Source organism: Bison bison, unplaced genomic scaffold (genome assembly GCF_000754665.1).
Source record: "Bison bison bison isolate TAMUID 2011002044 unplaced genomic scaffold, Bison_UMD1.0 scf7180017864088, whole genome shotgun sequence".
NCBI lineage: Eukaryota > Metazoa > Chordata > Mammalia > Artiodactyla > Bovidae > Bison > Bison bison.
In genome coordinates this window covers 639,167-663,945 of record NW_011494660.1, presented here as the reverse complement: position 1 = coordinate 663,945, position 24,779 = coordinate 639,167, and the positions used below count along the sequence as shown (strand labels likewise).

General features: G+C 41.6%; 1 protein-coding gene across 5 annotated transcripts in view; it reads left to right on the top strand.

Moving 5' to 3' along the window:
* The window catches only part of SAP130 (Sin3A-associated protein, 130kDa), a 77,408-nt gene that overhangs the window by 46,092 nt on the left and 6,537 nt on the right, over positions 1 to 24,779 (top strand). For all 5 annotated transcript variants that reach the window (XM_010837950.1, XM_010837948.1, XM_010837947.1 and 2 more), the window contains 3 exons: positions 10,647 to 11,005; positions 17,344 to 17,592; positions 17,776 to 17,901. In XM_010837950.1, the coding sequence (XP_010836252.1) occupies positions 10,647 to 11,005; positions 17,344 to 17,592; positions 17,776 to 17,901 (734 nt within the window). The remainder of the gene's footprint in view (positions 1 to 10,646; positions 11,006 to 17,343; positions 17,593 to 17,775; positions 17,902 to 24,779) is intronic.

Below are 24,779 nucleotides of genomic sequence, written 5' to 3'. Positions count from 1 at the left end.
AATTATGAATGCCGTGTGTGTACTAAGTATCATTTCAGAATCCAGGGAAGTAAAAGTGACTGAAACAAAGGGTCCATTCCTTAAGCTTGCCGTCTAGTGAATGTAGAGAAGTAATAAATATGTGAAGAAAAAGAAACCAATGTAAAAGGAATATAAGTGATGGGAGAAGGGGTGATGACTTACAGGAAGGCTTCTCTGAGCATAGGTTTTAAGAGCCACGTGTTCCCTGATGTAAGACTGTGTTGGGCAGAGGAAAGAGCCGAGACCTGGTCTTTGATGTAGGAGTACTTGCAGTCACCATTTTGTACATTAGTGCAAAAATGTACAAATAACCATGTAATCAGAAACTGTACATGGTTACTTATAATTTTTTTGTGACCTTAAAAACATTTGTGAAAATATTAAAAACGCTCTTCCTATTTCTCTAGGGAATCTCTGTGGCCTAGGGATCAAACCTGGGTCTCTTGTGTTGCAGGCAGCTTCTTTACCATCTGAGCCACTGGTTCAGTTCAGTTCAGTTCAGTCGCTCAGTCGTGTCCAGCTCTTTGCGACCCCGTGAATCGCAGCACGCCAGGCCTCCCTGTCCGTCACCAACTCCCGGAGTTCACTCAGACTCACGTCCATCGAGTCAGTGATGCCATCCAGAGAAGCCTATAATATATAGGGAAATAGAAAAAAAAATAATAATAAAACTAAAATTTACTTAGTACAGTGTAATTTGAACATCAGAAGCACTGAGACATTAGAACATTAAAATGTTTTATTTCTTTGTAAAAACTCATCAAGAGTTCACCCTCTGTATCCGAGGGTATAAACACATGCTGAGCATCCACAAGTTTGGTATCTGGATTTTCATATCCCCTGGGGGATATGTTATGCCTATGTTTTCCTCTAGGAGTTACATAGTGTCCAGTTTCACATTTAGGTCTTTAACCTATTTTGAGCTTATTTTTGTGTATGAAGTTAAGGAATGATCTAATTTCATTTTTTAAACATGTGTGTCACTGTTTTCCCAGCACCGTTTGTTGAAGAGACTGTTTTTCCAACGTTGTGCACTCTTGCCTCCTTTGTCATAGGTTAATTGACCACAGGTGCGTGATCTTATTTTTGGGTTTCTGTCCTGATCCATTGATCTGTAATTCTGTTTTTGTGCCAGGACCTTACTGTTTGGATGACTAGTTTTGTAGTATAATCTGAAGTCAGGAGTTTGATTCCTCCGGCTCCATTTTCTTTCTCAAGATTGCTTTGGCTATTCAGGGTCTTTTGTGTCTCCAAACAAATTTTGAGATTTTTGTTCTAGTTCTGTGAAAAATGCCATTGCTAATTTGATAGGGATTGCATTGAATCTGTAAATTGCCTAGAGTAGTTCAGTCATTTTGACGATATTGATTCTTCCAATCCACGATCATGGTATATCTTTCCATCTGTTTATGTCTTCTTCAGTTTCTTTCCTCAACATCTTATACTTTTCCGAGTACTTATACTTTTGTTTCCTTAGGTTGGTTTATTCATAGGTATTTCATTCTTTATGAGGTGGTGGTAAATGGAATTGTTTCCTGAATTTTCTCTTTCTAATCTTTTGTTGTTAGTGTATAGAAATGCAGCAGATTGCTGCGTGTTAATTTTGTAACCTGCAAGTTTACCAGATTCATTGATGAGTTCTAGTAGTTTTCTGGTAGCATCTTTAGGATCTTCTGTGTATAGTATCATGTCATTTTGTCAACAGTGACAGTTTAACAACTTCTTTTCCAATTTGGATTCCCTTTACTTCCTTTTCTTTCCTGATTACTGTAGCTAAGACTCCCAAAATTATGTTGAATAAAAGAAGTGAGAGTAGAATCCTTGTCTTATTCCTGGTTTTAGAGGGAATGCTTTCAGCTTTTCACCACTGAATATGATGCTAGCTGTAGGTTTGTCGTATATGGCCTTTATTATGTTAAGATATCGGAGAAGGCAGTGGCACCCCACTCCAGTACTCTTGCCTGGAAAATCCCATGGACGGAGGAGCCTGATAGGCTGCAGTCCATGGGGTCGCTGAGGGTCAGACACGACTGAGCGACTTCACTTTCACTTTTCACTTTTGTGCATTGGAGAAGGAAATGGCAGCCCACTCCAGTGTTCTTGCCTGGAGAATCCCAGGGACGGGGAGCCTGGTGGGGTCACACAGAGTCGGACACGACTGAAGCGACTTAGCAGCAGCAGCATGTTAAGATATGTACCCTCTTTGCCCACTTTCTGGTTTTGGTATTAGGGTGTGATGGTGACCTCAAAAATGAGTTTGAAAGTGTTCCTTCCTCTGCAGTTTTTGGAAACAGTTTCAGAAGGATAGATGTTAACTTTTCTCTAAATGTTTGATTAAATTTGCCTGTGAAGCAATCAGGTCCTGAACTTTCATTTATTGGGGGGTTTTTAATCACAATTTCAATTTCGTTGCTTTTGATTGGTTTGTCCTTTTCTTCCAGGTTGTCCGTTTTGTTGGCACACTGTTTCTCATAGTAGTCTCATGATTCTCGGTATTTCTGTGGAGTCAGTTGTAATGTCTCCTTTTTCATTTCTAATTTTATTAATGTAAGTCCTCTCCCTTTTTTTCTTCATGAGTCCTACTAAAAGTTTATCGATTTTATCTTTTCAAAGAACCAACTTTTAATTTCATTGATGTTTGCGATTGTTTTTGTCTCTATTTCATTTATTTCTGCTATGATCTTTATGATTTCTTTCCTTCTGCTAACTTTAGATTTTGTTTGTTCTTCTTTCTCTAGGGGTTTTAGGTGTAAGGTTATGTAGTTTATTTGAGATTATTCTTTTTTTGTGAGGTAACATTATACTGCTATAAACTTCCCTCTTAGAGCTCCTTTTGCTGCATCCCATAAGTTTTGTGCTTTAGTTTGCATTTGTCTCTAAGTATTATTTTATTTTCTCTAAATTTCCTCAGTGATCCCATTGCTTGTTTAGTAGCATGTTGTTTAGCTGCCATGTGTTTGTGTTTTTTATAGTTCTTTTCTTGTACTTTATTTCTGATTTCATAACAGTTGTGATCAGAAAAGATGTTTGATATGATTTCAGTTTTCATAAATTTACCAAGGCTCACCTTGTGATCCAACAAGTGGTCAGTCCTGAAGAATGTTCCATGTGCACTTGAGAAGAATGTGTATCTGCTGCTTTTGGTTGGAATGCTCTGTGAATATTAATTAAGTCCATCTGATCTAACGTGTCGTTTAAAGCCTGAGTTTCTTTATTAATTTTCTACCAGATAATCTGTCCGTTGTTGAAAGTGGGGTTTTAAACTACCCCACTATTGTTGTGTTACTGTCGATTTACCCCTTTATAGTTGTTGGTATTTGCCTTACATACTGAGGTGTTCCTATGTTGAGTGCATATGTATTTATAGTTGTTATATTGTCTTCTTGGACTGAACCCTTGAACATTATGCAGTGTCCTTCTTTTTCTCTTATAACAATATTTGTTTTAAAGTTTGTCTGATACAAATATTGTTACTCCACCTTTCTTATGATTCCCATTTGCATGGGATACTTTTTGCCATCTCCTTAATTTCAGTCTGTAAGTGTCCCTAGGTCTCACATGGGTCTTGTTTTTATTTTCATCCAACCAGTCTTTTGTCTTTTAGTTGGTGCATTTAATCCATTTACTCAAAGGCAATTATCAATATATATGATTCTATTGTTGGTTCAGTAGCTAAGTCTTGTCTGACTTCTTGAAACATGATGGAATGCAACATTCCAGGCCTCCCTGTCCATCACCAACTCCCAGAGTTTACTCAGATTCATGTCCCATTGAGTCGGTGATGCCATCCAACCATCTCATCCTCTGTCATCCCCTTCTCCTCCCACCTTCAGTCTTTCCCAGTGTCAGGGTCTTTTCAAATGAGTCAGTTCTTTGCATCCGGTGGCCAAAGCATTGGAGCTTCAGCTTCAGCACCAGTCCCTCCAGTGAATATTCAGGGTTGATTTCCTTTAGGATTCACTGGTTTGATCTCCTGCTGTCCAAGGAACTCGCAGGAGTCTTCTCCAGCACCATATTTTGAAGGCATCGGTTCTTCGGTGTCAGCCTTCTGTATGGTCCAACTCTTACATCCATACATAACTACTGGAAAAACCATAGCTTTGCCTATACTGACCTTTGTCAGCAAAGTGATGCCTTTGCTTTTTAATATACTGTCTAGGTTTGTCACAGCTGTCCTTCTAAGAACAAGTGTCTTTAAATTTTGTGGCTGCAGTCACTGTCCTCGGTGATTTTGGGAGCCCAGGAAAATAAACTGTGCCACTATTTTCCACTTTCTCCCCCTCTGTTTGCCATGAAGTGATGGGACCTGATGCCATGATCTTAATATTTTGAATGTTGAGTTTTAAGCCAGCTCTTTCACTCTCTTCTTTCACCTCCATCAAGAGGGTCTTTAGTTCTTCTTCACTTTCTGCCATTGGAGTGATATTATCTGCATATGTGAGGTATTTCTCCCAGCGATCTTGATTCCAGCTTGGTATTCATCCAGCCCAGCATTTTGCATGATGTACTCTGCCTATAAGTTAAATAGCAGGGTGACATTATACATCCTTTATGTACTCATTTCCCAAATTTGAACCAGTCCATTGTTCCATGTCCATTTCTAAGTGTTGCTTCTTGACCTGCAAATAGGTTTCTCAGGAGACAGGTGTAGTGGTCTGGTATTCTTTAAGAATTTTCCATAGTTTGTTGTGATCCACACAGCCAAAGGCTTTAGCATTGTCAGTGAAGCAGAAGTACTTTTTTTTGGAATTCCCTTGCATTTTCTGTGATCCAGCATATGTTGCCAATTTGATCTCTGGTTCCTCTATCTTTTCTAAATCTAGCTTGTACATCTGGAAATTCTTGATTTATGTGGTGTTGACGCCTAGCTTGAAGGATTTTGAGTATTACTTTGCTAGCATGTGAAATGAGTGCAATTGTATGGTGGTTTGAACATTTTTGGCATTTTCTTTCTTTGGGATTAGAATGAAAACTGATCTTTTCCAGTCCTGTGACCACTGCTGAGTTTTCCAAATCTGCTGGTATATTGAGTGCAACACTTTTTAACAGCATGGTATTTTAGGATTTAAAATAGCTCAGCTGAAATTTCATCACCTGAACTAGCTTTGTTCATAGTAATGCTTCCTAAGACTCACTTGACTTCACACTTCAAGATGCCTAGATCTAGGTGAGTGATCACACCATCATGGTTATCCAGGTCATTAAAGACCTTTTTTGTATAGTTCTTCTTTGTATTTGTGCCACCTCTTCTTAATCTCTTTGCTTCTGTTAGGTCCTTGCCTTTCTGTCCTTTATTGTGCCCATCTTTATGAAATGTTCCCTTGCTATCTCTAATTTTCTTGAAGAGATCTCTAGTCTTTCCCATTCTATTGTTTTCCTCTGTTTCTTTGCATTGTTCACTTAAGGCTTTCTTATCTCTCTTTGCTATTCTCTGGAACTCTGCATTCAGTTGGGTGTATCTTTCACTTTCCCCTTTACCTTTCACTTCTCTTCTATTTTCAGCTATTTATAAGACCTCAACCAGTTTGCCTTCTTGCACTTCTTTTTCTTTGGGATGGTTTGGTTGCCACCTCATGTACCTTGTTACAAACCTCCATCAATAGTTCTTCAGGCAGTCTGTCCTTCAGGCAGTCTGTCTGTCAAGTCTAATCCCTTGAATCTCTTTGTCACCTCCATTGTGTAATCATAAGGGATTTGATTTAGGTCATAGGCCAAAGAATTGATGCTTTTGAACTGTGGTGTTGGAGAAGACTCTTGAGAGTCCCTTGGACTGCAAGGAGATCCAACCAGTCCATTCTAAAGGAGATCAGCCCTGGGATTTCTTTGGAAGGAATGATGCTAAAGCTGAAACTCCAGTACTTTGGCCACCTCATGTGAAGAGTTGACTCATTGGAAAAGACTCTGATGCTGGGATGGATTGGGGGCAGGAGGAGAAGGGGATGACAGAGGATGAGATGGCTGGATGGCATCATTGACTCGATGGACGTGAGTCTGAGTGAACTCCGGGAGTTAGTGATGGACAGGGAGGCCTGGCATGCTGTGATTCATGGGGTCACAAGGAGTCGGACACGACTGAGCGACTGAACTGAAACTGAACTGAACTGAATGGTTTAGTGGTTTTTCCCTACTTTCTTCAATTTAAACCTGAATTGTTCAATAAGGAGCTCATGATTGGAACCACAGACAGCTCCATGTCTTGTTTTTGCTGAGTGTATAGAGTTTCTCCATCTTTGACTGCAAAGAATATTATCAGTCTAATTTCAGTATTGACCATCTGGTGATGTCCATGTGTAGTCACCTCTTGTGTTGACGGAAGAGGGTGTTTGTTATGACCAGTGTTTTTTCTTGGCAAAACTCTGTTAGCCTTTGCCCTGCCTCATTTTATACTCCAGGGCCAAGCTCCTGTTATTCCAGGTATCTCTTGGCTACCTCCTTTTGCATTCAAATCCCCTACAATGAAAAGACTTTTGGGGGGGTGTTAGTTCTAAAAGGTCTTGTAGATCTTTGTAGAACTGTACAGCTTCACTTCTTCAGCATTAGTATTTGGGGCATAGACTTGGATTACTGTGATATTGAATGGTTTACTGCCGGGGTCCAGCCCCGGTGGATCCAGGGGTTTCGAAGGGGAGACGGCTTCGGCAATCAGGAAACAATAGCTTACTTAAATGTTAATTAAAGATATAAAGAGTGGTTAAATAAGGATAGCTCAGTGAGGAAATTCAGTGGAGAAAAGAGGCTGAATAATTCTGCCAGAAGGTGAGAGAAAGAACGACATGGGGAGACCAAGTTTCGGTGAACAAGGCCCGCACTTTATTTTCCAAAGTAGTTTTTATACCTTAAGTTATGCATAGAGGATAATGGGGGAAGGGGTAGAGTCATGCAGTATGCCAGGCTTTCTTCCTGCAAACTTAACATATGCAAAAGTTTAGGTGATTTGCATCATCTTCTGGCCCAGAGGCCTGTTAAGATTTTAAGACCCTTTCTTCAGAAAACTTATTTTTCTCTAAAGGTGCTTGACTAATTCAAGCACCACCCTCCAAAAGCATTAGATAAAGTTGCATTCTTACAGGGCAAAGGTGTGGTGGGCTATAACAAGAAAAGAATTAACTCAAGGGTCCAAGGTCACAAACATTAAAGCTACTACTTACACCAAAATCAATACACTGCCAGGGACACAGCAGGTAAGGGATATGGAAACTTAGCAGCAAACATTGGCCCAACAAGTGAAAAACCCTTCACCAATACAATTTCTAATCAATCTTTTAACTGCTCAAAGGAATCTGTATTTAGACAGTTTAGAACATCTCCTGCCTCTCACAGTTGGGAGGCTCCGAACAATCACATGTGGCCAGAAAAAACCTATTCATGCAGGCTAGAGGACTTCCAAAGGAGTTTGTAGGTTGAAACACTATCACACCCAGGAACTTTATTAACTGGAGCTATAAGTTAACCTCAGAGAGAGGTAGTGGGGGACAGCCCCCCATAAAGTCAGAGGTGTAGGTGCGAGCACAAAGCAGAAAGTAGGCAGACTCTGGTTTTGGGGGGTAGATGCTCGAGAATTTCCAGGGGGGAACTCCTGAGGCTTGATCCCCCCTTTGCATATGCCGAGCCTCCTTCCTCATGACCATTGCCATGAGTGGAGCTCCTCACCGCCAGCTCCACCGGCATTTCCCCCTTTTTTATTTTTTAAAACAGCCAGATGCAGCTCAGTCATGAGCTTCTGAATGTTCTGCCGAAGAATCCTGACAATACAAGGAAGAATGATTATGAGAAGCAAAATTAAAGCACCAGCAGTGATATAACCAAGGATATTAGACAAGATCATTCTGTCATTTTTGAGACTGCACCCAAGTACTGAATTTCAGATTCTTATTGACTATGAGGGCTACTTCATTTCTTCTAAGGGATTCTTTCCCACAGTAATAGATATCATGGTCATCTGAATTAAATTTGCCCATTCTGGTCCATCTCCTGCTTGACATGTCCAGTTTACCTTGATTTATGACCCTGACATTCCAGGTTCCTATGCAGTATAGTTCTTTACAGCATCAGACTTTACTTTCACCACCAAACACATCCACAACTGAGTGCCATTTCTGTTTTGGCCAAGCCTCTTCATTCTCTCTGGAGCTGTTTCTCTGCTCTTCCACAGTAGCATATTGGACACCTACCAACCTGGGGTGTATATATATATATACACACACACATCTTCCTGTGTCGTATCTTTTTGCCTTTACATACTGTTCATTGGGTTCTCGAAGCAAGAATACTGAAGTAGTTTGCTGTTGCCTTCTCCAGTGGACTATGTTTTGTCAGAACTCTCCACCATGACCTCTCCACCTTGGTTGGCCCTGCATGGATGTCATGGCTCATCGCTTCATTGGGTTAGACAACGCTGTGATCTTTGTGATCATTTTTGTTAGCTTTTTGTGATGTGGTTTTTGTTCTGCAAGGTGTGGTATTGTGGCACTTGATTCTTCTGTCTGCCCTCTGATGGATAAGGATAAGAGGCTTGTGCAACCTTCCTGAAAACTAGGTCTTACTCTGATGGGCAAGACAATGCTCATTAAATCTTTAATCCAATGTCTGCTAGTGGGTGGGGCTGTGCTCCCTTCCTGTTAGTTGTTTGGCCTGAGGCGGGCCAGTCCTGGAGTCAGACAGGCTCTATGGTAAGGCTAAAGGCTACCTTCCAAAGGATCTGCCCCAACATATACCTCCCAGGACTGCTGCTGCCAGTGCCCTGTCCCTGCGGCAGGCCACTGCCAATGCATGCCTCTGCAGGAGACCCTCAGATACTCACAGGCAGGTCTGACTCGAGTCTCCTGTGGGGTCACTGTTCCTTTCCCCTGGGTCCTGGTGCGCACATTGTTTTGTTTGTGCCCTACAAGCATCTCCGTTTTCACCAGTCCTATGGAAGTTGTGTAATCAAATCCCACTTTCCTTCAAAGTCGGATTCCCTGGGGATTCCATCCCTTTGCCAAATTCCCAGGTTGGGAAGTCTGATGTGGGGCCTAGATCCTTTGCAGTGGGAGAACTTCTTTGGTATTGTGGGTCTCCAGTCTGTGGGTCACCCACCCAGCAGGTATGGGATTTGATTTTATCATGATTGCGCTCCTCCTGTCATCTTGCTGCAGCTTCTCCTTTGTCCTTGGACATGGGGTATCGTTTTTTTGATGCAAACATCCTCTTGTCAGTGGTTGTTCAGCAGCTAGTTGTGATTTTGGTGTTCCCCCAGGAGATGAGTGCACATTTGGAAATCACCATTCTGCTTTCTTTTACAATGAATTTGACTACTCTAGGTACCTCATATAAATGGAGTCCTACAGTACAATCACCCCTCGATATCCCTGGGGCATTGTTTCCATAACCCACACCACTGCAGATACCAAAATCCATAGAAGCTCAAGCCCCTTATATAAAATGGCACAGTCTTTGCATGTAACCTATGCATCTCTGGATTACTTAAATACATACAGTGTCGTTGCTGCGTAAGTCATAGCGAGTATGCAGCAAGTTCAAGTTTTGCTTTGTGGAATTTTTTTTCCCTGAATATTTTCCATTTCCTGCTGGTTGAATCCGCAGATGTGGAGCCTGCCAGGTATATAGAGTGCCAGCTGTCTTTGTCTTTGTGATTGGCTTATTTTACTTAATGCAGTGTCCTGAAATGCACCCCTCAGATGGTTTTTTGGTATTTTTTTTTTTCAATCTGTGCCTAGTTTTTTCAACCTTTTGTAATGGTCTTTAACATAGCAGACTTTTTGAATTTTGATGATGCCCAATTTATCTGGTTTTTTTTTCTTCTATGAATTATGCTTTTAGTATCATGTCTAAGAACTCTGATCATGAAAGTTTCATGGTTTTACATTTTTGCGTTTAGATTTCTGATTCCTGTTTAGTTCATTTTTTGAGGTCTCAGTCAATATTGAATTTTTTGCCTATACAAGTCCAATTGTTTTTGGCCTTGAGCTTGAGTGTATTACCTTGTGTTGCTTTTGATACTTTTGCATTTTCAGTAGTAGTAATATAAATAGGCAAACTTTTACAGCTGTTAAATGAAATATTTGACTTAAAAAAATGTTTGAGAAGAATTTGTAAGGACATTAATTTTGTCGTATAAAGCTGACAAAAATCAATACATTTTTGAACAGTATATTTGTAGACGTCTGAAGTATCTCTGATGAAACATATACTGGAAGGTTATAAGAGTGGTGCCTGTGGGTAGAGGGCTGGGTATGCAAAGTGGAGGGAAGTTATTCTCAATTTGTATTGTTTTGCATCTACTCAATTTTTGAAGCTCCCAAGGCAACATACACAGTAACAAATTCTTGGAGGGAAAAATACACTACCTTGATGAAAACTGATTGCCTTTCAGTGAAATGACTTTCAGTAATTTGTTTAAACTGCTCTTTGTTTTCTAAGTTAATTTTATTACTGCCTATAAAAACTTGATGGCAATGGTTCTAAAACTTGAATTCCCTGTAAAAGTTACCTTAAAGTTCAACTTCTAAAATCAAGGAATAGAGTTTTAGTTGTACTGTGTGTTGGACAAATATTCACGTCTGAGATAATCCAAGTTAAGTAAATTTTCTGTTGTTTGCTACATCATCTTTGCTTTTATTTTTCAGTGCCAAACCCAAGTCAGAAATCCACGTATCAATGGCCACTCCAGTCACTGTGTCTATGGAGACCATGTCCAGTCAAAATAGTGATCAGCCCACCATTGCAGTCCCACCCACCACTCAGCAGCCTCCACCAGCCATTCCAACTATGATTGCAGCAGCTAGTCCCCCATCACAACCAGCGGTCGCCCTTCCAACCATTCCTGGAGCAGTTCCCATCACTCCACCCATCACTACCATTGCCGCTGCCCCTCCACCGTCAGCAGCCGTGGGTGGCAGTCTATCTTCTGTTTTGGGCCCTCCTGTACCAGAGATAAAAGTTAAAGAAGAAGTGGAACCAATGGACATCATGAGGCCAGTTTCTGGTAAGTTCATTTGTAGGATACTCTTTGCTGGCAATTGCTTCTTCCCCTTTTCTTACTCTCCTCAAGAGTCCAAACTCTTGTATGACCCTCAGTCTGGAAGCCTGACTCCTAGATTCCCACTTGAAATTTCCATTTCATTAGTTTTTAATAAATAGAAGAAAGCATCCTTTTCCAAACTTAAAACCATATTGCTGCCATTTTTGTAACTAATTTTATTCCTCACCCAAATCAATGAAAAGATTGTTTCCCCAAGAGTATTTTTAAACATAGCTTCTTATATTCATTAAGGAAGTATTACCATATAAAGAGGATCACAATACTGTCAACTTAAAAAATAGTCATAATCTAAAAATTGAGAGTTATGTTTTATTCAGTGGAAATTTTTAGGACTTTTAGCCTGGGAGACAGCATCTCAAGTGACCCTTAAAGAACTGCTCTAAGGAGGCAGGGGGAGGAATCGGGTTATATAGAAGTTTGCAACACGGGACAGGTGGTCTGAACTGTGAAAATATTTTTGTGAATTGAAGAAAACCAGATATCTCAAGTTAAGGAATTTAGCGCTTTTCTATGTGTAGGAAGATCAGAGAGTCTGGGCTCACTGAAATCGTTCCTTTCATACGTATCTCAGCTCTCTCTGGCCAGGATCCTTCATTTTTCCTCAGTGCTCACCACAGGGAGTGGCTGCAGCCTAACGGCTGCCAAACCACAGATACAGTTCTCCTTCCTGGTTATCTTGGAGAGCTAGGTGAGTGTGACATCCTTGTTGATTGATAAGGCAGATGATACTCCATTTCTCAGTGTGATTATAGCTAAATGCTGATTAATTTATGATTGATTACCTCCCAGTATGCTTTGCCTTTGTTTATGCAATAAAGTAAGATTTGCATTGTTAAAATTAGTCTCTTGATAAACATTTATGATTAGTAAAATCTCAAAAGTACCACTATCCCTTTTTGTTTTCTTCTCAACTCTAAACTTCCAGTTTGTAGAAAGGCAGGTCACTTGAGAGGCTTGCTTTCTGTTTGCTTGATTTTCCAGGCATTTGTTTGTTTGTTGGGTTCTTTGTTGTTTTGGGGCGGGTTTTTGGCTGTGACCCTTGGTTAGGCATACGAGATCTCTGTTGTGGCACTCAGGGTCTTCATTGTTGCCTGCCAGATCTTTCATTGAAGCACATGGCCTAGTTGCCCCGTGACATGTGGACTCTTAGTTCCCTGCCAAGGGAACCAAACCCATGTCCCCTGCATTGGAAGGCAGGTTCTTAACCACTGGACCACCAGGGAAGTCCCTGTTTTCTGTTTTTTTCATAATTTATTGTGGAGTCTTATTTTTCCTGACTATAAAAGTAACATTCAGTGTATGAAATTTATGTAATACAGACAAAGCCAAAGTGAAAAGCAAGTCACTTTGTGCTGTAGTTACCTACTATTAACCCTCTACCATTTCGGCATGAAGGCCCCCACCTCCCATAACATTCGTTCAGTTAAGAGGCATAGTCATACTGTGCCTACAGTTTGTAAATCTGCTGTGTATTTATTTGCTTATTTATTTTCATTTATAATGCCATAAAACATCCTATGGTAACACCCTATGATACTTCAGCACTTCTGTTGAAAGATGCTATGGGTCACCCCGGAGGGGAAATGAAATGCTGTTCATCTGCTCTGTCACCCTTCTAGACAGTTCCTCTTACCTTTCCATACTAGGAATCTGACCCTAGTTCTTCCTCAAATTGTAGGGCTCAGCACCAGCCTTGGTTCTGTCAGGCTTTTCACCAAGCACTTTGTACAGATCATGCACATCTCCCATCTTCTTGAAGATTACATTCTAGTAAGAGTTCAGTTCAGTCGCTCAGTCATGTTCAACTCTTTGCGATCCCACGGACTGCAGCAAACCAGGTGTCCCTGTCCATCACCAACTCCCGGAGTTTACTCAAACTCCTGTCCATCGAGTCAGTGATGCCATCCAGCATCTCATTCTCTGTCGTCCCCTTCTCCTTCTGCCCTCAGTCTTTCCCAGATCAGGGTCTTTTCAAATGAATCAGCTCTCCGCATCAGGTGGCCTCAGCTTCAACATCAGTCCTTCCAATGAACACCCAGGACTGATCTCCTTTAGTGTGGACTGGTTGGATCTCCTTGCAGTCCAAGGGACTCTCAAGAGTCTTCTCCAACACCACAGTTCAGAAGCATCAATTCTTCTGCACTCAGCTTTCTTTACAGTCCAACTCTCACATCGATACATGACCACTGGAAAAACCATAGCCTTGACTAGACAGACCTGTGTTGGCAAAGTAATGTCTTTGCTTTTGAATATGCTATCTAGGTTGGTCATAACTTTGCTTCCAAGGAGCAAGCATCTTTTAATTTCATGGCTGCAATCACTATCCGCAGTTATTTTGGAGCCCAGAAAAATAAAGTCAGCAACTGTTTCCACTGTTTCCCCGTCTATCTGCCATGAAGTGATGGGACCAGATGCCATGATCTTCGTTTTCTGAATGTTGAGCTTTAAGCCAACTTTTTCACTCTCTTCTTTCACTTTTACCAAGAGGCTCTTTAGTTCTTCATTTTCTGCCATAAGGGTGATGTCATCTACATATCTAGGGTTATTGATATTTCTCCCGGCAATCTTGATTCCAGCTTGTGCTTCTTCCAGCCCAGCATTTCTCATGATGTACTCTGCATATAAGTTAAATAAGCAGGGTGACAATATACAGCCTTGACGTACTCCTTTTCCTATTTGGAACCAGTCTGTTGTTCCACGTCCAGTTCTAACTATTGCTTCTGACTGTATACAGGTTTCTCAAGAGGCAGATCAGGTGGTCTGGTATTCTCATCTCTTTCAGAATTTTCCACAGTTTATTGTGGTAAAAAGTAAAATAAAGGACAAAATGTAAGGGAAAGTTAGGGCTGGAGGTGTGGTTTTTTTTTAAGAGTTTTAAAGGGAAAGCTTTACTGAAGAAATGATCTTTGAGTAGAGACATTGAAGAGATGAAGTGCTGGCCATGAGAGTATTTGGAAAAAAAGCATTTCAGACTAAGAAAGCAGTAAATGTAAAAGCCTAAGATAGTAATGTGCCTCTTGTGCTCAACACATAGCACAGAGGCATTGACAGATGGAGCTGAGTAAGCGAGGGCAGTGGGAGAGAGAAGGCCAGAGATACGGGTCAGGACTGTGAGAGCTTAGGAGCCTCTGGAAGGACTTTAACTTTGCTGAGGGAGCTGGGAGCTATGAGAGGGTTCTGAGGAGAGGAGGAACTTGAGTTCACTTCTGTTTTTAATAGACCACTCTGGTTACTCTGTAGAAAAAAAGGCTGGGAACAAGATTAGAATTAGGGAGATGTGTTTAGAGGCTACTGCTTTAACAGCAAGGACCAGTGAAGGTTTCAGCCAAGGAAGTAGCAGTACCAGTGGTGTGACGTGGTGAGAGTATAGATATTTTATTGAAGAACTGAGAGGATTTCTTTAAAGAGGGATATTGTGCATGAGAAACAGCATCAGAGGAAACTAAAGATTTGATCTTAGTAACTAGAAGCATAGGACTTCCCAGATGGCACAGTGGTGAAGAATCCACATGCCACTGCAGGAAGCGCAAGAGACACAGGTTCGATCCCTGGGTCAGGAAGATCCCCTGGAGTAGGAAATGGCACCCCACTCCAGTATTTTTGTGTGGAAAATTCCATGGTCAAAGGAGCCTGGCAGGCTGCGGTCCGTGGAGTCTCAAAAGAGTCAGACATGACGGAGAGACCGAGTACAAACACAAAACTGGAAACCCTCATTTTCAGTACAGCAGGGGGACTCCATTGTGTAGGGAGAGATTAGGAGTTAGTTTTTGCTCTGGTGAGTTTGAGTTAGACTTTCAAGTGGACATCAAGTAGTCTGATCTGTAAGCCTAGCTTTTAGAAGAAAATTAAGTTGCCGGTGTAAATTGGGGAGTTGCCATTATATGTATGAATTATGTTTAAAGCCATGAGCCTGGCTGGGTAATGGATAGAATCATCTGAGGAATGAGTGCTGATAAGAAACAGAAGTAGTTGTAAATTGAGCCCTGGGGCACTGCACCATTTTCAGAAGGGAGGAGTCCAAAACCAGCAAAGAAGACTAAATGGACAGGCTGGAGTGATAGGAATAAAACGTGGAGTGTGTGATGTCCTGGAAAGCCAGGACAAGGGTTACAGCTGCTGAGAGATAGAGTAAGGTAAGCACTGAGCAGCGACCATTGGGTATAACAACATGAAGGTCATGCAGATCTTGAGAAGAGCATTTGCCATGTAATCATATTGGGCCACAGCATGGTGGGGTGTGGGTTCAGGAGAAAGCTGGGAGATAACTGCGAGAGACATTGAGTATAAACAGCACTTGAGGGACTTGTTATAAAGCACCAGAAAAAGGAAGGCCAATAACTGAAGGGAAATGATGCCAAGTTTTCTTTTTGGCTACACTGGGTCTTCGTTGCTGCACGTGGGCTTTCTCTGGTTGCTGTTCTTCCTTATGGTGCCCAGACTTCTCACTGTGGTGGTTTCTCTTGTGGAGCACAGGCTCTAAGCGTGTATGCTTCAGTAGTTGTGGCAGGTGGGATTTTCCCAGACCAGGGATCGAATTCATGTCCCCTGCATTGGCAGGTGGATTCTTAACCACTGGGCCACCAGGGAAGCCCCAAAGTTATTTTTAAGACAGGACAAATAAGTTTTGTATGTTAATGGGAATGAGCCAATAAAGAGGAAAGAACTGATGATGCAGGAAAAAGATGAATTCTTGTAGCGATGTCTGAGGAGATGAGAGTGGGTGGGACCTACCTTGAATGTGAAGGAATCTGCCTTTCCTGAAAGCACAGAGAGAAAGGAAGTGCCTGGTCACCGTGCAAGTGAGTGGGTATATGTGGTGGGAATTTATGGACGTTTCCTTCTGATGATTTCTGTGTTTTTCTGTCAAATAGAAAGCATAGGCATTAGCTGAGGGAAAGGGCAGTATGGGAAGTGTGGAGGGCAAATGGATTTGGCAGATGCGGGAGGATCTTCCAGCAGCAGTGCCGGCCTGCTGTCAGGAGGCCTGTTTGCATTGCTGTGTGTTTTCCTCTGGCTGCCCTCAGCTGCATAGTTGTAGACTTAGTTGGAGAGTTGGGTTTAACCTGCTGTGCTTTTTGTTCAGTGAGTGCAGTATAGCATGAGAAGGGACAGTAAGTGAATAAATAAAATTGATAGGAGAGCTAAAACCCAATGATCAGAAAGAGAAGATATTAGAGGGATGAATGACAGCAAAAAAACTACTGTGGTTAATGGAAAATAGTTCTTAATGGTGTATAAGAATTGTTGGAGGTGAGTTGCTAAGAGAAATGACATGGAAAGAGAGTTGCTTTTGACTGGAAAGTCAGATGTTAGAGATTGAGATTAGATGACAGAGTTGAGGCTGTGACTGTTGGGAATGGATGGCTGAGGAATGGTAGAAGGAAAGGACGGACCAAGGATACAGTAGAAGAGTTGAGGTGAGCTTTTATCATGAATTGCAAGTCACCAGATATATGACCCATACAAGCCCAAACAAACGCTGTTGGCTTTGTGCTTAGCATGCTCTTTGTCTGGAGGCACTGGACTGGCTGTGCTCTGAAGCCAGACCGCCTCTCTCACCACCCAGCTCTCCATCACTCTCTGTGCGGTGTGTGCCGCATTTCCCATCATTAAGTTGAGGGGCAATACTGTCCGCTTACCCAGATTATTATTGAAGCCTATATGAGGTGATGGGTTATCTCCTAGAAATTACTGTTGAAAGACTTGAAAAATAGTGGCTTGAACATGTAAGTTTTTATTGTTTCTCTTGAAGTGAATCCTGGGGCAGACAGTCCAGCCATGTTATGTGGATTCCATAAAATCTTTAGGGATCCAGCCTTCTACCACCCCTAGAATTTGACCCTAATGCTCTTGACTTAAGATAGCTGCTGGAACTCTAGCTATCCCATCTGAGTTCCAGGGTCACAGGAAGAAGACACGGAGTGGGTAAAGCCTTCGTTCTTTTAAGGAAAGTTCTTAAAATTTCTGCAAAGCACTAGAATTTTAATTTCAAATAGCCATACCATACCGTAAGAGAAACTAGTAAATATAGTCTTTCAGCTGAGTGGCAGTGTGCCCATTTCAGGGTGAGGAGCACCTTGTACTAAGGGAGATGAAGGTGTGGGGCGTCAGAGAGCAGCAGGCAACCTCTGCCGCAGTTAGCGTGCTTTAGCAGCGTCCTGGGCACGTGTAGATATTGGCTGTCTTTTCTGTCTTTGTTAACGCTCTCTCTGATGGAAGTCAGCTGACACTCTCCACCGTGTTTGGGTTCTCATACACGTGCACCCTGTTTCCTATGACAGCAGTTCCTCCTCTGGCTACCAACACCGTGTCTCCGTCTCTTGCATTGCTGGCTAACAACCTGTCCATGCCTACAAGTGACTTACCCCCTGGTGCTTCGCCAAGGAAAAAGCCTCGGAAGCAGCAGCATGTGATTTCAACAGAAGAAGGGGATATGATGGAGACAAACAGCACTGATGACGAGAAGTCCACTGCCAAGAGTCTTCTGGTGAAGGCAGAGAAGCGCAAGTCTCCTCCCAAGGAGTATATTGGTAATGCTCACTTGAGTTAACTTTGGTCATGGAAAGCTTCCCACTTAAGCTAGGAGTTTATCCCTGAGGCTGTTTACAGTAACTATTTCACTTACAGCTCATCTGCAGAAATTGTACCAGGAAATATTGTTGCAAATATATAGTAAGCTATATAATGTTTTCTTTTTCTTCTCGTTTAAATAGATGAAGAAGGTGTAAGGTATGTCCCAGTGCGTCCAAGACCTCCCATTACTTTGCTCCGTCACTATCGGAACCCCTGGAAAGCTGCTTACCACCACTTTCAGCGGTACAGTGATGTCCGGGTCAAAGGTCAGTTTTGCCAGAAATGGTTAGTGTTGACTCATGCAGTTGGTTTTTCATTCAGCTGTGTTAAAGTCACAGTAGAATGAAAAGACAGAATCACAGTTTTCCAGCTTCAAAAAGAACCCCGTCAGTTTTGTTATAAATTTATTGTTTACTCTTAAGCATAATATACAGTTGAGCATAAAATTTGGAGAATTATCCTTTGCTGTAGAAAGCTATATGTACTTTACTGAGAACACAGTCTAATGAATAAGACTACTGTGTTGCCACTCCCCAGGTAGTGACAGATGACCTCCTTAGCCCCTAAAGTAGTTGAGGAGGAGCTATACTAGATTGTTATGGGACATAGACCACAGTAGTCCCGGGCTGCTCAGATGTACATTCAGCATAAGCCCTAGAAAGTGTATTTTCCAAAAGGCCTTTTGTTTAACATATGTGAAACAAAAGATCTTTTGTTCAACATTTGTTCAAACATATGTGGGATGATCTAGTGTGAGCACACAGTAAATGTTTTTGTGGTTGTTGAACTTGAGAATAACATTCTAATAAACACACTTACAGTGAAAATGGATGATAGCAGTTTGCTTGAATCTGCAAATATTTCTGTGGATAGACTTTAAGTGTTATTAGTCTCAAATATAATCATTGCATAGAGAAGTGTGAGTTTTCAGAGAATTGGCCATATTTCCTATTCCCTCAAATAAATTGTATTTAGAAGCTTCTCCGAGGGTTCCCTTGAAGCCTCAAGATGAGTCCAAGTTAGATGGTGCAGACTAAAGCCCATGAGCAGGAGTGAAGATCCTGACAGTTCAGTCTCTGAATGGGAGCACAGAGGTGGCTGCACTGCCCTGCTTTTCTTCCTCGTGAGTGTACCCTGAGTTTAGAAAAGAGGGTGAGACTTCCAAAGAGAAATCAGAGGCTGTGGGCCTTTGGTGAAAGTAGGATATGAGCCACCAAACATTTCTTCACACCACAGAATTCCATATTGTAGCAGGAAAATATTTACAGTTTCCCTAGTAACATTTTAAGGCTTATAAGAAAATACCTATTGCTTATTGGAATTCACTCTTCATAAGCTATCTCAAGGTAATTTGACAGCTGAAAATATTGATGATTCCTAAATCTGCTGTTCAAATATGTATGTATTAATCATTTTGTGCCAAGTCTCTTGACTATTAAACTTTAATTGAACTGTTTTGCCTAAGCTGTAAAGTCATATTTGTATAAACAAGTAAAGACAGAATACTGAAAACAGGTAATTCACTTGAAGAAAAGGAAAAAAAGAAATGGCAAGAAGCACAGGAAGCAAACAGAAAACAAATAATAACCTGGCAGACTTAGCCTTACATATCAGTAATTATCTTAAGTGTAAATAATCTAACATATCAATTAACACACAGATTGGCAGAGAGAATGAAAAAAAGATGCAACCATATTCTGTCCGTAAGAAGCTTCAGATACAGTGTATCATAGAGTGACAGTAAAAGGATGGAAGACCAAACGTTGCAAACGTTGATTTTAAAAGAGTGGTTATATTAATATCAAATAAAATAGACTTCAGAGGAAAGAAAATTACCAGAAATGAAGAAAGGCATTACATACTGATTTAAAAAATAGTCAGCAAAACCCAAGAGCTTCAGAAATATGAAGCAAAAACAGCTGAAAGAAATAGTAAGCAAATATGTGGTTATAGTTAGAACATCAACATACTCGTCTCAGCAATTGATAGAAGCACTTGATAGAGAATCAGCAAGAATATGCAAGAAGTGAATACCACAAACCAACATTTAGTAGACATTTATAGGACACTTGAACTGCAGCAGAATACATATTCTCTCAAGATGCACATAGACCTTATTTGGATCATGCTGCTGCTGCCGCTGCTAAGTCACTTCAGTCGTGTCCGACTCTGTGCGACCCCAGAGACGGCAGCCCACCAGGCCCCGCCATCCCTGGGATTCTCCAGGCAAGAACACCGGAGTGGGTTGCCATTTCCTTCTCCAATGCATGAAAGTGAAAAGTGAAAATGAAGTCACTCAGTCATGTACGACTCTTTGGGACCCCATGGACTGCAGCCCACCAGGCTCCTCCATCCATGGGATTTTCCAGGCAAGAGTACTGGAGTGGGGTGCCACTGCCTTCTCCATTTAGGATCATAAACCTCAACAATTTGGAGAGAGTTGAAATCATGTAGAGCATCTTCAGAGAAGGCAATGGCACCCCACTCCAGTACTCTTGCCTGGAAAATCCCATGGATGGAGGAGCCTGGTAGGCTGCAGTCCATGCGGTTGTGAAAAGTCGGACACGACTGAGTGACTTTACTTTCACTTTTCACTTTCATGTATTGGAGAAGGAAATGGCAACCCACTCTGGTGTTCTTGCCTGGAGAATCCCAGGGACGGCAGAGCCTAGTGGGCTGCCATCTATGGGGTTGCCCAGAGTCAGACATGACTGAAGCAACTTGGCAGCAGCAGCAGCAGAGTATCTTCATTGGCCATGATAGACTCAAACTAGAAACCAATAACAGATAACAGAAAAACCTTCAACCCATGGGAATTAAACATGGGGATGGCCGTGGTTCACTATAGGGACAAAGATACTGGCGGCAGCAGTTCTGGGGAGTACTCATTGGGATAGCCCTCCCAGAAGCTGCCATTAGCTACCCCCAGCAACCTCTAGGCTCCAGTGCTGGAATGCCTCAAGCCAGATAACCAACAGGGCAGGAACACAGCTCCACCCACCAGCTCATGCTTGTGCTAAGTCATTTCAGTCCTGTCTGTGATCTGATGGAGTATAGCCCTCCAAGCTCTTCTGTCCATGGGATTCTCAAGGCAAGAATGCTAAATTTGGTTGCCATTTCCTACTCCAGAGGATCTTCCTGACCCAGGAATCAAACCTGACTCTCTTGCATCTTCTGCATTGGCAGGCAGGTTCTTTACCACTAGTGCCAACCAGCAGACAGCTTAAGTCTCTGAGCACTGCCCTGACCACCAGAGAGACAGAACCCAGCTCCACCCACCCCTTGGCAGGAACCAGGCCCTCCCATTAGGAAATCTGCACAAACCTCTTAGCCTCATCCACCAGCGAGCACATAGCAGAAGCAACAACCACAGTACTGCAGCCTGCAGAATGGAAACCACAATCACAGGAAGCTAGACAAAATGAGACAGCAGAGGGACATGTCCCAGACGGAGGAACAAGATAAAACCCCAGAACAACCAAGTGAAGTGGAGACAGGCAGCCTACCAGAAAAAGAGTTTGAAATAATGATCGTAAAGAAGATCCAGCACAGAAAAAATATAGAGGCATAGATTAAGAAGATACAAGAGATGTTTTACAAAGACCTAGAAGAACTAAAGAACAAAGATGAACAACACAGTAACTAAAATGAAAACTACACTAGAAGAAATCAATAGCAGAATAACTGAAGCAGGAAAACATATGAGTGATCTAGAAGACAGAACGGTGGGAATCACTGCCGTAAAACAGGAGAAAGAAAACCGAGTGAAGAGAAATTAAAACAATCTGAGAGAGCTCAAGACAACATTAAATGTACCAACATTCACATTAGAGGGGTCCCAGAAGAGAGAGGGAAAGGACCTGAGAAGATACTTGAAGACATAATAGCTGAGAACTGCCCTAACATGGGAAGGGAAATAGTCACCCAACTCCAGAAAGCAGAGTCCCAGGCAAGAAAAACCCAAGGAGGAACACACCAAGACATAGTAATTTTTGTCAAAAAGACAAAAATAAAACATTAAAAGCAACAAGGGGAAAACAACAGGTAACATACATGGGAATTCCCATAAAGTTATCAGCTGATTTCTCAGCAGAAACTTTGCAGGCCAGAAGGGAATGGTGCAATATATTTAAAGTGTAGGAGGAAAGAACCTACAACCAAGAATACTCTACCCAGCAAGGCTTTCATTCAGATTCAATGGAGAAATCAAAAGCTTTACATACAGGTAAAGGCTGAGAAAATTCAGCACCACCAGACTAGCTTTGCAACGAATTCTAAAGGAACTTCTCTAAGTGGAAAAGACCACAACTAAAAATAAGAAAATTGCTAATGGAAAAGTTCACTGGCAAAGGCAAATGTACAATAAAGGTAGGAAATCACAACCAGCAGTTGTGAGGAGACCACAAATACAGGATATTGGAAATGCATTTGAAATTTAAAAACCAGCAGCTTATTAACAATCTTGTCTGTATATAGACTGCTGTATCAAAATCTCAGGATAACCACAAAGTCGACAGTAGATACACGCTTAGAAGAGGGATCCAAACAGAACGCTAAAGTTAGTCACTAAATGACAAGAGAACAAAAGAAGACCTGTGAGAAGACCTGTGAAGAAAAAAGACTAGGAAAACAATCCAAAACAACAAAGTGGCAGTAAGAACATACATATCAATGATTACCTTAAATGTAAACGGGTTAAATGCTTCAACCAAAAGACGTAGACTGGTGAATGGATACAAAAACAAGGCCCCTGAGTTTGCTGTCTGTAAGAGAACCACTTCAGATCTAGGGACACATACAGACTGAAAGTGAAAGAATGGAAAAAGGTTTTCTGTGCAAATGGAAATCAAAAGAAAGCTGGAGTACCAGTACTCATACCAGGCAAAATTAGACTTACAGAAAACAAAGGACACTACATAATCATCAAAGGATCAATCCAAGAAGGTGTAACAATTGTAAATGATACATGCACCCAACATAGAACACCTCAATATATAAGGCAAATACTAACAGCCATAAAGGGAGAAATTGACAGGAACACAATAATAGTGGGAGACTTTAACACTCATCTTTCATCAATGGACAGATCATCCAGACAAAATCAATAAGGAAATACAGTATTAGAAATACTAATAATGCCACATACTGCTGAGGATGTAGAGAAACTAAATTTCTTATACATTCCTTTGAGCATTTTGATTGTTACCCCACTGCCTTCTAGACTCCACTGATTCTCCTGAGAAGTCAGCTGTTGATTTTAATGGGATTATATTGTAAGTGATGCATCATGTTTTATCTTACTTCTTTGAAGATATTTTTAGCTTTGACTTTCAACATTTTTACTTTGATACATCTGTATGCATGTATCTTCTTTGGAGTTAGCCTTGAGCTTCCTGATATATACATTACTGTTTTTCAGTAAATGTGAGAAATCTTAAGTCATTTTTTCTTTGAATATTTCTTCTCCTTTATCTCTTTTCCTTTTGGTACCCCATTATACATGCATTGGTGCTCTTCAGTTCAGTTCAGTTCAGTCACGCAGTCGTGTCTGACTCTTTGCGACCCCATGAATCGCAGCACGCCAGGCCTCCCTGTCCATCACCAACTCCCGAAGTTCACTCAAACTCACGTCTATCCAGTCAGTGATGCCATCCAGCCATCTCATCCTCTGTCATCCCCTTCTCTTGCCCCCAATCCCTCCCAGCATCAGAGTCTTTTCCAATGAGTCGACTCTTCGCATGAGGTGAAGTGGCCAAAGTACTGGAGTTTCAGCTTCAGCATCATTCCCTCCAAAGAAATCCCAGGGCTCATCTCCTTCAGAATGGACTGGTTGGATCTCCTTGCAGTCCAAGGGACTCTCAAGAGTCTTCTCCAACACCACAGTTCAAAAGCATCAGTTCTTCAGCGCTCAGCCTTCTTCACAGTCCAACTCTCACATCCATACATGACCACAGGAAAAACCATAGCCTTGACTAGACAGACCTTTGTTGGCAAAGTAAAGTCTCTGCTTTTGAATATGCTATCTAGGTTGGTCATAGCTTTCCTTCCAAGGAGTAAGCGTCTTTTAATTTCATGGCTGCAGTCACCATCTGCAGTGATTTGGGAGCCCCAAAAAATAAAGTCTGACACTGTTTCCACTGTTTCCCCATCTATTTCCCATGAAGTGATGGGACCGGATGCCATGATCTGCGTTTTCTGAATGTTGAGCTTTAAGCCAACTTTTTCACTCTCCACTTTCACTTTCATCAAAAGGCTTTTTAGTTCCTCTTCACTTTCTGCCATAAGGGTGGTGTCATCTTCATATCTCAGGTTATTGATATTTCTCCTGGGAATCTTGATTCCAGCTTGTGCTTCTTCCAGCCCAGCGTTTCTCATGATGTACTCTGCACAGAAGTTAAATAAGCAGGGTGACAATATACAGCCTTGATGTACTCCTTTTCCTATTTGGAACCAGTCTGTTGGTGCTCTTAACGGTGTACAATTTCTGTCTCTGTGTTGATACTCTGTTTAATGTGACATGATTATCATCCCTTCTTTTACTTCTTCACTCATACTTTCTTTTCATTCTGTGAATTTATTCATAATGGCTACTTTGAAATCTTTTAAATATGACATCTGGTCACTCTTATCGAGCATTTTCTGCTGCCTATTTCTTTTTCCCCATGTATGGGTCATACTTCCCTGTTTGTTTGAATGCCTCATAATTTTTGTTGGAAACTGGACGTTTTAGATAATGTAGCGACTCCAGGTACTGGTCTCGCTGCCTCCTCAAAGACCCGCTATAGTTATTTGCATTTTTAGCTGTTTAGTGACTGGCTGGATTCTTTTAGTGAAGTCTGATCAGCTCCACCCCACCAGCACCACCAAGTGGTAAGCCTCTGATGTTACTCCTTGGGGAGACAGAGCTTTGAGTATACCCACAGCCACCGTGGGAGGACAGTGGCATGGGCAGGCTTCTCTCCTCCTGTTCCCCTGACCACGTTCAACTGATAAACCCCACTTATTGCTTGCCATTTGATCTATTAAGAACACAGTGCTGGAATTTGCCCTTAAACACAAATTCCTCTGCAAACTAATCCAGTCGTATTGTAGCTCCTTGCCAGAATGGTTTCTGAGGTCAGTGTTTGATAATCATTCTGACCCC